The sequence below is a fragment of the Rhamphochromis longiceps genome, linkage group LG1 (assembly GCF_057381845.1).
Source record: "Rhamphochromis longiceps isolate RC_006_pf linkage group LG1, R_longiceps_female_GT1.1, whole genome shotgun sequence".
In the NCBI taxonomy this organism is placed as follows: domain Eukaryota; kingdom Metazoa; phylum Chordata; class Actinopteri; order Cichliformes; family Cichlidae; genus Rhamphochromis; species Rhamphochromis longiceps.
In genome coordinates, this window is record NC_140557.1 from 26,112,587 (window position 1) to 26,126,278 (window position 13,692).

The 13,692-nt window shown below is 41.4% G+C and overlaps 1 protein-coding gene across 1 annotated transcript; it reads left to right on the top strand.

Annotated features, from left to right (window-relative positions):
* Nucleotides 1-3,673: 3,673 nt before the first annotated feature.
* LOC146678830 (uncharacterized) lies at nt 3,674-5,534 on the top strand. Its single transcript, XM_085411499.1, has one exon. The coding sequence runs from the start codon at nt 3,674-3,676 to the stop codon at nt 5,528-5,530; it is 1,857 nt and encodes a 618-aa protein (XP_085267625.1). The 3' UTR covers nt 5,531-5,534.
* The last annotated feature ends 8,158 nt before the right edge of the window (nt 5,535-13,692 follow it).

Consider the following 13,692-nt stretch of genomic DNA (forward strand, 5'->3'; position numbering starts at 1 on the left):
GTGTGTGTGTCTGCACATGTTAAGTGCTTGTGCACCATTACATCTACGGGTATCACTTTTAATGTGTTTTCATTTAGTTTAGCAATAAAGACATTGTCCATTAACCTCCTAATATAAATTTAATCTATTTTAACCCTTTGGTAAAGGTCAAACCACAAGAATAATCTAAATAATGACCACATAATGTTGTTTTGCCTGCAATTCTTCTTCCATTTCATGAGGATGCCATCCATTTATAATATATATTATAGTAGAGTACATGGTCATGCTGAACAAATATGTTTTTTAGCCTCAAGGAGTGAGTGTTTAGTTACCCATAAAAACTCGATCGTCTGATTACGAACTGACAAAAGTAGTAAGAAAAAGAAATAGGTGATCTCCATCCTGTGTGTTTTGAATTACAGGTACTGTTTTTTCTTATAAAGTGTAACACTCTTTCTATATAGTATGTATTCATTCATTTTTTTTGCCTGCATCTCTTGTATAGTAATGTGGAAGCATATGTGTTTTAAGAACAAAAACAAAGGGTATCGTGTGAAGCCTAATTGCATCATTATCATTAGCAGTAGTACTAGTAGTAGCAGTATTATTACTATTATTAATAATGCTATTGTCAGGGACACACTCAACATCAAAAAGAAAGCAAGCGATAGACGAGTACAGCATCTCTTTATGTCTGTGTGCATACGTGCGCCATGTGTTGGTAAGATGCGAAGATATATGGGCAGCACATGCACATTCATATACGCCTGTGCGTCTGTGTGGTGGGAATACTAAATAACTGTAGCGAAAAGCCCTCGAGCCACTGTCAAAATTATCTTCTGTAGCAAGTCCCTGTAGCGCTGCTTGGCTCTATCAAGGGCCTGTGGGTTGGACTCACAGTTGTGCCTCTGCTTGAAACTTGGACAATCTCACCCATAAACTTACCGCATCCATTGCAGGCAAAACAAATAAGTAGATCAACAGTCCTGAAGTCAAATTTAACAAATCAGTTATGGCAGCTTGTATGGGCCTGTTTCTCCCTGTCTCTTTCTATTTCTGCTTCGCCATACCCAGTTGCCAGGATACCACTGTGTAATGCACAGTCCTAATTGTTTTGACTGAATAACAAGCTGTTTAATAAAGGCACCTTGTACAATGTTGTGATTCACGTCATGCACAAGCTCAGTGGATTAATTTGAGGAAGGAGTGTAGGTGCTAGTTGGTGGAGTCTCTATATGTTCCTCTAAGTCAGAACAGCTATACGCAAGAGACCATCTTACGATAGGCTTACAGCAGCAGCAATGCCAATGAGCTGTCGGACCACGCTCATCATCAGGCACACACTTGTAAAGTTGTGTGACTGTGTAACCCTTTCCACACACACACACGTACACACTGCAACCTTGAACTTTTCACAATGCTACATGAGAATGCAAATGTCCAAATCAGGGGGGACATCTTATAGATTTTACCCTACGAGTTCCCTTAAACAAAGTCGGCACAATGTCAGATCATTCCCAGGTGAAAGTAGCACAGGTAACTGTCCCATGAATTTACAGTGAGCAGTGGGCATCATGTGGGCTGTCTCATGTAAACTCTTCACACACACGCAGCTCTCTTGTCTAAAGAAAGCACACTATCCTCAGTAGTGAGAATATATCTAAGGTGGAGAATCCTCTGCTGTGTGCTACGTGTGGGAAAGGGCAAATGCTGACAATGTCCTGACTTGATTCTCCTGACATTGTCCCAAGATCGTGTTTGAAGCATGTTATGACCCAGGGTCATTATTTGCGGTACGGTGTTGTTATTGTTTGTATTTGTATTCAGTGTTGCTTGTTTCCAGGTGGAGGCCACCCATTGGTGGAGGAAGGAAAGAGGCCAGCTACAAAAGGGGTTGGACTGGGTCGGCGAGCAGACTTCCTGGTTTCCCGTGAGCTGTGTGTCTGGGGACCGTCGTGGTGTGTGACTGCACGGGGCTGCAATATTAATGCTGAAAAAGGGGTTGTACCTGGGCTTGGTAGCTGTAGGGGTGGGAAGCCGTTTTCTTTTATTCCCCTCTTTTCTCCTGTTTCGGGTAGGGAGACAGGTTAGAGAATTGTATTTTGTTTTGGGATCGTGGGAGGTAAGTTAGCTCTGTTTTTCTTTCTAGTGTGTTTTGTTTGTTGTTTTGGCATCGCCCACCCTGAAGCTCGCTACCTGTTCAGTAAATAAATTAACCAACTCGTCATTCTGCCGTGGTGTGATTTTTTTTGTCGTTATTATGTATCGGGTTTATCTTTTTGTTGTGTTGCACCCCGGCTTTGGGCCGGTGTGTAACATAAATGGGGGCTCGTCCGTTTGAGGGATTTCGGGGTCGTTTGTGTGTAGTGGGGTTCGTGTGGGTGTGTGGGGTTTTTTTTGTGTTTTTGGGGGTTGTTTGTGTGGGTGGCCGCGGATGGAGTTTGATGTGGATAAGTTTGCCGAGGCGCCTTCCTTGCAGCAGTTGAGTCGGTGTCGGAGGGAGGATTTGCTGCTTATTGCGGGCCGTTTTGATGTGCGAGCGCCGGCGGGGGTGAAAAAGGATGATTTGCGACAGCTTGTCACGGTGGCTTTGAGCGAGCGGGGTTTGCTGTCGAGCGTGCCGCTTGTTGGTGGGACGGGCGGGGCGGCTATGGAGCCGTTGGCTCCGTTGTCTGTTCCTCCTGTGGCCGCCCCCTCTGTGGCTCCTCCTGCTCCGGTGGTGGGGTCGTCGGCGGAGGAGCTCCAGTTGTTGCTCCGCATTAAGGAGGTGGAGTTGAGTAGTCACCGGTTGGAGGTAGAAGCGATGCATTTGAGGGTGAGGGCATTGGAGTTGGAGCGCGGACCTCCACCGCGTGCCCCTGACTCTACGCCGCCCACGCCTGCGCCCTCTGTGCTCCCTGCGCCGCCGGCGCCTGGTCCCGCCCCGGCTCTCCGTCAGGATTTTGATGTTGGGAGGCACATTAAATTGGTGCCGCCCTTTTGTGAATCAGAGGTGGAGTCGTTTTTTCCTGCTTTTGAGCGTGTGGCTGCCGCGTTAAAGTGGCCGGAGGAGGTCTGGGTTTTGCTGTTGCAGTGTCGGCTGGTGGGTAGGGCTCAGGAGGTGTGGGCTAGCCTGTCAGCATCTGAGAGCTTAGATTATGGTGTGGTTAAGGCTGCCGTATTGCGTGCTTTTGAGTTGGTGCCTGAAGCGTACCGTCAGAAGTTTCGGCAGTGTGTGAGGGGGGGGGATCAGACTTATGTGGAGTTTGCGCGCGAGAAGGGTTTGCTCTTTGATCGGTGGTGCCAGGCTAGTGAGGTTAAGGAGTTTGCACAGTTGAAGGAGTTGATGTTATTGGAGGATTTCAAGGGGTGTCTGCCGGAGCGGGTGGTTGTTTATTTGAACGAGCAGAAGGTCGTTTCCCTCGCGAAAGCGGCGGTTCTGGCAGATGAGTTTGCTTTGACGCACAAGAGGGGTTTTTCCCCTCCGTTACGTCGGGGTTCTAGAGTTTTGCCGGAGGTGGGGGGGGGGCGTTCTCCCCCGCTCTCGCGGCGTAGCCCTACGGTGGCCGCTGGGGACCGCCGATGTTTTTTTTGTCATGAGCTCGGTCATCTCGTTGCTTCTTGTCCCGTGCTGAGGGCGAGGGAGGGGGCGCGGGCCGACATTTCGGGGGGGGCCGTGCAGTGTTGCTCCGCGGTAACCCGCCCTAGCTTAATGCCGGTTGGCGTCGTTCCGCGGGGGATAGATGAGGTGTTTCGACCGTTTGTTTCGACGGGGTTTTTATCGTTGTCTGGTGATGCGGGGGACCGGGTTCCGATCACCATCTTGAGGGATACAGGGGCGAAGCATTCGGTGGCGCGGCATGGAGTCGTGCCTTTTTCTCAGCAGTCGTACTGTGGTTCTGATTTGCTGGTGTGGGGTATCAAGGTGAGTCTTTTACGCATGCCTCTCCATACGGTTACTTTGACCTCGTCCTTCGTATCGGGCGCTGTGCGGGTGGGGGTTCGAGATCAGCTGCCAATTGAAGGCATTGATCTTGTTTTGGGAAATGACTTGGCCGGGGGAAAAGTGTTTCCGGCTATGCCGGAAGTTATTGAGTGTCCTACTTCGGATCGGTTATGCCAATTCCCGTCGGAGCTGGGTGACCCCACAGTTTATCCGGCATGTGTGGTTACTCGTGCTCAAGCTCGTCGCTTGGGTGGTGAGGTGGACATATCCGAAATGTTTCCGGACGGCTCTGAGCCGCATGATAGTTCTGTTCCGGGGGTAGATGGTGGGACGGCGAAGGTTTTTAGTATGGTGTCGGAGAAGGAGGCAGCAGGTATCCGCAGGTTTGTGTGTGGTCAACTCCGTGACGAGGCAGACCTGAGCACGCTGACCTTGGGAATTTTAAAAAAGAGATATCAGACACACAACAAATGTGACTCATTAAGGCCAGAAGTAAAAACTTTCATGAAACAGGTGGTGCAAGAGGAACTGATGAAAATGCAGGATAATGATGAAAGTGAAAGTGACTCAGAGACTAAGAAGCTCCAGAACAAAAGGAAAAGAGAAAATGGAAATGACGAGGTCATGAGTGAGAGTGAAGATGAATCCTGGGCAAAGAAATCACAAAATAATCATTCAAGCTCATCATCAGAATCTGAGGTTCAAGAGGACAACAAAACAGAAAGTAAGGAAAGCAGCAATGATGAAGAAAATGCCAAATCTCAAGCTGATGGTGAAGAGCCAGAGGTGAAAAAATCACAACAAAAGAGAAATGAAAATCGTCAAATTGACAGTGACGAGTCTTCTGATGAGGAACTCAGTGAGGAAAGCAACTGCAGTGACAGTCCAAAGAAAATGGTGAGAATGAACGTCGAGACAGTAACCAGCAGTAAAGATGAAGGAAGGAGAACACCACTGAGTGATGCAGGAAACGAATCAGATGGAGACTGCAAGTCAGAAACGAGTGACAAAATTAGGAGCGACGAGTCTTCTGACAGTGAAAAAGAAGATACAAAAGTGGAAGAGAAAACCAGTGACCCAGACTCAGTTTCATCACTACCTTCTTTGGAAGATGAAAAAGAAAATAAGACTGATAAAACAAATGATAAAAAGATGAAGAAGAGTGTGAAGAAAGATGAGAGCACCAGAAAACCAAAGTCTGATGACAAATCGGTGGCGAGGCTTGAACGTTATATTGCCCTCTGCGGCGTGAGGAGAAATTACAAGAAGCTGCTGGAGGACTGCCGCTCCCAGGTGGCTGTTCTGAAGAAGGAGCTTGAAGAGCTTGGTGTACATGGTCAGCCAACTATTCAGAAATGGAAAAAGGTCAGAATGAAGAGAGAGCAAGCTCAAGAACTGGCTGCTCTTGATGTCAACAACATCATTACCACACAAGGTCGACCTACACGCAGGGGTGCCTCAGCAAGTCAGAAACAACAGGACTGTCCGTCCTCTGAATATCAGCGCACTCTAAACTCGGAATCAGACAGTGATCAGGAAAACAATACCCACAGAGGTCGCAGGAAAATGTCCGAATGGGCCAACCTGCAGGGGATCATCAGTGATGACACAGACAGTGACTGATGAGTCTGGTTTCCCCCTAGGAAGTGTTCGATTTGTTTGTTTGTTTTAATGTTTTTGATACTAGGTCTAGCATCTCTCTAATGAGATGCTTGATTTTAGGTGGGGGGGTGTTATGACCCAGGGTCATTATTTGCGGTACGGTGTTGTTATTGTTTGTATTTGTATTCAGTGTTGCTTGTTTCCAGGTGGAGGCCACCCATTGGTGGAGGAAGGAAAGAGGCCAGCTACAAAAGGGGTTGGACTGGGTCGGCGAGCAGACTTCCTGGTTTCCCGTGAGCTGTGTGTCTGGGGACCGTCGTGGTGTGTGACTGCACGGGGCTGCAATATTAATGCTGAAAAAGGGGTTGTACCTGGGCTTGGTAGCTGTAGGGGTGGGAAGCCGTTTTCTTTTATTCCCCTCTTTTCTCCTGTTTCGGGTAGGGAGACAGGTTAGAGAATTGTATTTTGTTTTGGGATCGTGGGAGGTAAGTTAGCTCTGTTTTTCTTTCTAGTGTGTTTTGTTTGTTGTTTTGGCATCGCCCACCCTGAAGCTCGCTACCTGTTCAGTAAATAAATTAACCAACTCTCGTCATTCTGCCGTGGTGTGATTTTTTTTGTCGTTATTATGTATCGGGTTTATCTTTTTGTTGTGTTGCACCCCGGCTTCGGGCCGGTGTGTAACAAGCAGTATTTTCTTTTTGCTGCTGTGTTGCTATTTTCTGTGTGTGTCCATGGACAGACAGACCTATGACCACCTGCTAAAGTAATATTTCTGGGATATCTCCTTTGTGGTTCTTCCCACAGCAGACACACTGTTTTTTCACTCACAAGGTGAAAATAATGCCAGTCTCACTGCTGTGGCTGTTAATAAAAAGGCACGTCTGTTATGTTAGTCATCTCAAACCCAACATGAGTGCAGAACACTCCTAATGTGCACACATGCACTCTCTCATCTGTTCCACTTTTTGACTCGTCCTTTGTAAAGACATTGTCTCAAGCATTGTCTTATCTCATCTTATCCTATCTTATGCAAAAACAGTCACCTCGAGGCACTTTATGTTGTAAGGTAAAGACTCTAATGATACAGAGAAACAACAATCAAACGACCAACTGGGAGGAAGCACTCGGCGACAGTGGGGAGGAAAAATTCCCTTTTAACAGGAAGAAACCTCCAGGGAATCAGACTCAGGGAGGAGCAGCTATCTGGTCCTTAAAGCATTTTCCAATTAAAAACAACATTACATTTCTAGGAAACAAAAATCTATATGTTTAGTCCATATGTTGATAGTTTACATAGGTTTACTACAAAATTTCTACATTTTTAGACATTGGACTTCATAAGTTATACCTTGCTAGTACCAGGTTAGACCCCTTTTTTCAGATGACAGTATTACCAGGCCCTAAACTAGATAAACTAGCCTAAATATTAAAGTACCACAGGTTGGAAGTAAATAAGGCCAGCCCACTTATAGCCCAGGGAGGAAAGTGGTGAGCTGTCCTATGAAGGACAGGTCCCTTCTATTATTAAGATGTCATTAGCAGATGATAGCAGACCTTGGCTGCCAGTTGAAGTTCCCCAGAGAGACCACCATAACGTCACTGGGTCCAGATCATGTTCTAGTACATGGTCATCATTATGACATATATTTAAAAATGCAAAGATGAGAAACTCTATTCTTGTTTATAATTAAAACCTGCTGTTGCTGTTGTCCTAGAAGATCATGTGTTTCTATTGTTTCTATGCAGTAATAAAAATTCTTATGATTAATTACAATTGCTTTCCTTTTTGTGGTGAATTGGGTCTCAGTGGTCTAAACATGCAAATACAACTTATGTATCATATGAAATCAAAGGGCATGAGGAAAGCCACTACTAGCCTTTCTTATTTTGTTGATGAAGAGCCAGCTAGCACAAGACAATGTGCATCCAGGTGTATTTATAAAACATTAAACGTTTTCACACAAAGGGTTACACAGGCTAATTGTTAAGTTTCTCAATTTAACCAAATTATTGTGGCAGCAGGATAAAAGCATCTATAAAAATGTTCCTTTTTTCTTCAATTTTTGTCAAAATAAATAAATAAAGCACAGATGCTGACACATTTTACTGAATCATTCATTATTTTTACTCTTTCCAATTGCTAATGGAAATAATAGTCTTTGGTGTAATTTTTAATCACTGTCTTCTTAGAGAAAAAGTTTAAACTTTTTTTTAGAAGAGCACCATAAACAATGTGCATATTTATGTCTTTAATAAATAATGTAACCTTGTATTTAGAACACCATATGATTAAATTATAAAATAAGTGTAGTTGATTCACCCACTGGCAATTAACAGTGTGAAGTGACAAGAGCAGACGCATTAACCGTTGTCACTGCACTTATAATATGTCATCATTTTATAAAAAGCCTAATTAATTTGTCACATGAAAATTAAAACAAGTTTACATGGCAACACTGAAATGTGACATGTTTATATAAGCACATGCTATGTCACAACATCGGGTTGAGCAGGATGCTCCCTCAATAATAAGTAATAACTTAACCCTTCTAACCCTGTAACATTGTTTGTGAAAACAAAAACAATAAACAAATGTGCGACTTAACAGTAACCTAACGAATAAGTCACACTGAAATTTCAGCATAAAGCTACTGAACATAGCACTGGCATTTTGAGCAGCAGTGAGCAGCAGTGTAATCCAGAGCAACAGGATCGAAATCTGCAAACAGTTGATTACATCTACACAAAATGCACAACAATTAATAAGTTCAACAAATCTAAATGATATACCATTATAGACTCACACAGACAAAATTAAGGACATTTGCCCTACAGTAAGTCTTTATATTTCAGAGACCCTATTAAGAATTAAATGGGTGTACAGGATAACCTTACTCGTGAGAAAATACAGAACTGAGGCTGTTGAGAGAATCACCATCCATACGTCCATCCAGCCATTCATTCATTCTTTGTCTTGTGGTTCTTTGAAGTTTATTAATAGTGGCAGCAGGTTAAACAGGGAATTCCAGATGTCCTTCTACCAAGCAGCATTACAAAGTCCTCTTGGAACTTTGTAATGCTGCTTTCTGATGTGTTCCAGTTCCAAATAAGATATAAAATCTCTCCCAAGGTCTCCCCCTTGTTGGGCGTGTCCGGAAAACCTCCAAGTGGGCCTGGAGGCTTTCTGAGATCCAAACCACCTCATGGCTCTACTCCTAGCTCCCTCTGTATGTCTGGGCACATCCTGTCTCTAAACTCAAATGAAAGGGAATCACCACTGTGATGTGTAAGAACTTTTGTCATGTTCATTCATACATAAAGATGGAAAAGGGGATGGAGGGTAGAATTTATTACCAATACCAAGGATTATGATGTCACTATTTTATATGAATCATCCCTAAAAGCACATGTCTGAATAAGCAAGGATCCAAATTTCTGGTACCAGAAATGTCCTGGTTTCTTTTTTGCATTGTTGTTACAATTGACCAATGAGAAGGAGTCATCTGACTGAAGAAAAATGGTGTATATGGAGTGCAAAAAAGGGAGCATGTTTGATAAAATGATATTGTAAAATTATCCCACTTTACTTGAGTAGTTAACCCTTAATTATACTTCATAAATGTGTTTTTATGATGTGGGATTGAGGATACTGTATGAGGCATTACCTTGCTGGGCATTTACACCAATAAAAGTACAATGCTTTAAATATTTAATGCACTACATAAAGTAGTGCATTAAACTGCACTTGCTAATGGTGCTCAGTGTAGTGTGCTACTTAAAGACAGAGCCACTGAAGAGCTTGAAGTAAATCTGTATAGTGTTGCGCCAATGGAAAATTACTTCCTGTTTATATATGTCAGTAAGTTTGAGGCTGCAGATGCAAGTGTAAGTGCTGCATGCAAATGACCAGGGTGCCTCTGCCTGGGCTCCATGAGGGATGCTAATGTGAGCATCAAGCTTTCTTTAGAATGCAAGTCAGACTCAATTGACGTGCACGCAAACATGAACTTATACCTGAAGAGGGTAAAGCTGTTATTCAGATGAATCTGAACCAATCAGCATGTGACGGGATTGCAGACTTTGCCCTTGCAGAGTCAGGTGCTTCCTATGGCAGCTTTAGAAAAAACTGCAATTTTCTAACTTGTCACTTTAAATTCAGCTTCTTTGTATTTATTATATTTGCAGAAGAGCAGTTTTTGTTCATTAGAGCCGTGAGCAATAAATTCTTAAACCCTCTTACACTGGCATCAATTTGAAAGTATATACATATATATATATATATATATATATATATACATATATATATATATATATATATATATATATATATATATATATATATATAGATAGATAGATAGATAGATAGATAGATAGATAGATAGATAGATAGATAGATAGATATGAGACTCGAGAAGAATTACCAATGTGATTCTCTTGTTAAACAGACTAGAGTCTTCTTTATATATAATGCAATAGTGGCAATGTAAAGTTCATGACAGGTAGTTCTGCAGCCATAGTTAATGTAGCCTTGGTGCTTTGACAGAATGTGTTTCTATTAGATACTCCAGGGATTTTCAGTATCCTCTCTTTCTAATGAAATGTCTCGAAATGTTGAAGTCATAGTTTGTGAATCACTCCTCCACTCACAGTCGCACACTCACATTACATGGACTGTGGGACTGTACTGGAAGTAGCTACTGAGGCACTGCAGCACATTTTCTTCTTCTTTTTTTTGTCTATGCTTTGTCTTTGTCTATGTTTTTTTGTTACGATGCCATAAGGAAAGTGACTGAAATTATTTCACGTTTTGCATTTTGTTGTTGCATTCACATTCACAGCAACAATTCTAGGATCTGAAAACTTAAAACAAAAAAAAAACACTACTTGTGGAAATTTTATGATTTTTTGCAAGAATGGGAAAAATAGATGCAAGCTTAAATATCTCTCCATCATTGTTCGGAATGCTAAAACGGACTTTCATTCTACCTCAGGTACACACAGACACAGAAACATGCACATCTGTGTAGCCACGCCAGAACTAGAGCCACTGTTTCACTGCTCTACTAAAATAGTTAAAAACTGTTTCTGTAACCTTACTGATGCAGAATTCTTTACATCTTTGGTTTATTAAATTGTAACCAATAAAGGTTTTGCTGAGTGTAATTTTCACACTGCTATATTTTTAAGATATATTTAAAAACTCAGAATATAAATTAATAATTAAATCAGGGATGCATCTGCTTTTACAATGTTAGAAATTCTGTTTTTACTAATAAAAACAATATTTATGATTTAAAGTCTGGGATCAAGGTGTGTTCTTTTGTGCTACAGTCACCAAAGTGAGAGCAGTGGTTGGGAACCAGGTCTGCATTCACTCATGATCAGGAGCTGTGTTTATAGCAACTTGCATCGTGCATCGTGACAGGGATGGAATAGCAATAAGATGGGGTCTGTCTGCCATCAATCTGCTACATTCATTAACTGTGTTTAACTCTAATAAAACTGTAAAAACTGTGAAACTGCTGCTTCACATTTAACAGAAATTCACATGAATTTAAGTCCAACTAGACTCTCATGGATTTGAAACAGAAATGTCTTCATAAAAAGCAAAAAGCTACTATTATAAGTATTTCCAGTTGGTCTGTTGGTCTGACAGCAGAAGGACTGATATGACCAAAGAACCAATTCTGATGTAAAATGTTTTTATGATCAAAAAGGTTTTGGGTAAGTTGTAGCCTTTTGGGTAAAGTATTGTTTTTTTTCCCTAAACAGTTTTGGCACATTTATTTACCGAGAATAACTAAATATTATCACGTATCACAGTGAATAGTGTTTATCTCAGTTGCTTTGGCATATTTATTTGAACATTTTTGAAGTTCTGAAGATACATTTCCCAAAACAGCTCATTCATGCAGCGAAACACTAGACATAAAAAATACATTTTTGCATCAGCGAATGCTTTTACTAACAAAATGACAAATTCCTTGAACGCTGTGTAAACTATAGTGGTCAAAATGTTTATGCATTCTGACAGAAAGAGCCGACTCTAGAAGTGTCCTCATCTTATTAAAATTTTCCAAATATCTTTTCCTGCATATTCTCTCTGACACTTTTTTCTTCAGCAAAACTATAATTACTGATTTTGCGTATCAAAGTGATTACTTTGAAGGGTAGAAGGTTTTAAATTCTACTTTGATTCTTCCTCATTTCTTTTGTCTTTCTCTTGCTGCACTGCCACACATCCTTACTCCTCTTCCTCTTCGTGGGCAGACGTTTGGCCACATAAAATGTTCATCTCAGCAGGCTGCTCTATGTTCCAATTTGTTAGAACTCTGTTGCACTCAAGTTCAATAAATATGTTTAACTACTATGGCTTATACTTTTTACTTCACTTCATGAGTTTAATGATTACATGGGCTATTGATATGTTGATATTGGCATATGATAACTGATTTGCACATGATAAATATAAATTAATAAACTGAAGGCATAGAAACTAACATTTGATCAATCTGTAGACGGTTGTTCTTAGTCATTTGCCCAAATGGAACAACATAAAGAATAAACTGAGAAAACTTTTGGGGTTTTTTAATGCAAGTTTGAGCTGTTTGGGGGAATCTGTTTAGAACATTAAGCATGTTGCATCAAAGCAAGTGAAAGAAACTTGAGGCTTAATCTCTGACCTTTAAACATTTAACGGAGGAACCACTTCACATCTATATGTGCATTACACAAGAATGATGATGATGCACTGTGCATTATGCATCGCTGTGTGTAACACAGCACTTTGAAAGCAAAAATAGTCTAAGCTGAAGCGCATTCCTCTAATGTGCATATAAAAATATCTCTGCAACACTGCAGGATGGATTTAGTGGCCCATTATAGTGCAGTGGATCCACAAAAGTCAAAATATCAAAACAGTGGGGAAAAAACTCACAAAATACACATGAATCAAGTCTTAACTAAGATCAAACTCTTTTAGGGCTTCAATTCCATAACAGGAAAAAAATATATAACAACTTATTTCCTAGAGATTCTTTTTCCTAGATAACAATAGCCAAACGAGCTGATCTAAGAGCAGCAAAGCCAATATTGTCACAGTCATGGATAACCTATATTGAAGTTCTCAATAAGTCCTCTATTGATTTTTATTCTGTTCTCTGAAGATCTCAGAGTATCATGTGTCAGCCTGCACACTGAAAAGACAGCGAGACAATTTCTGTTCAGTTATTGCAGAGACGAAGGATAAAACCAAAGTTACCACAAGTACAAACAATGAATCACAACCCAACATGTACAAAATACCTGACAATGGCAGTAATTCTGTTTAAAAGCACAGGTAATCCAATAAGGGCCCAGGTGGGCTAAAAGGCATCTTTGCAGGAGTGTGCCTTTGCTTTGACAGAGAGACAAGGATTACAGCAGTCCAAACACCTGGCCTTTCAGTCCTAGAAGAGAAGCTATAAATCAAGTGAGGTCACCATTTACTCTGCTCTCTTGTTTTCATCCCTGTCATATATACCCATTCACTTTAGATTGGTGTACTGAGTTTGCACTTGTACTGAACCTGTTAAGTACGTACTGGGACTAAGGAGGGTATGCTTTTGTGATCTATCTATCTATCTATCTATCTATCTATCTATCTATCTATCTATCTATCTATCTATCTATCTATCTATCTATCTATCTATCAGCCTTCTGCTGCTGTAACGCATCAGCTTCAGGGTTTGAAATATTATGCATCCATAGATGCTCTTAAGTTTGTTGTAACAAATGTGTTTTTGAGTTATTGCTATCTTCCTATCAAGCAGTCTGTCCATTCTATTCTCTTTGTATCAACAAAGCATTTTCACCCAGAGAACTGCTGCTCACAGGATATTTTCTCTTTTTTTGAACCATTCTCTGTAAACCCTAGTGGTGGTTGTGTGGGGAAAACCACAGCAGATCAGCAGTTTCTGAAATATTGAGACTAGTGCATCTGGCACTGACCAGCACACCACGTTCAAAGTCTCTTAAATCATCTTTCGAATTCTTGGTTTGAACTTAAACAGCTGCTTGATGACGTCTGAGATATTTGCATTAAGGAGAAATTGATCAGGTGTATCTAATTAAGTGGTTGGTGAGTGTGTTTGCTTAAATGTTTGTTTGTTTGTTTCTTCCTTTTTCTGTGGGTTGAATCTATT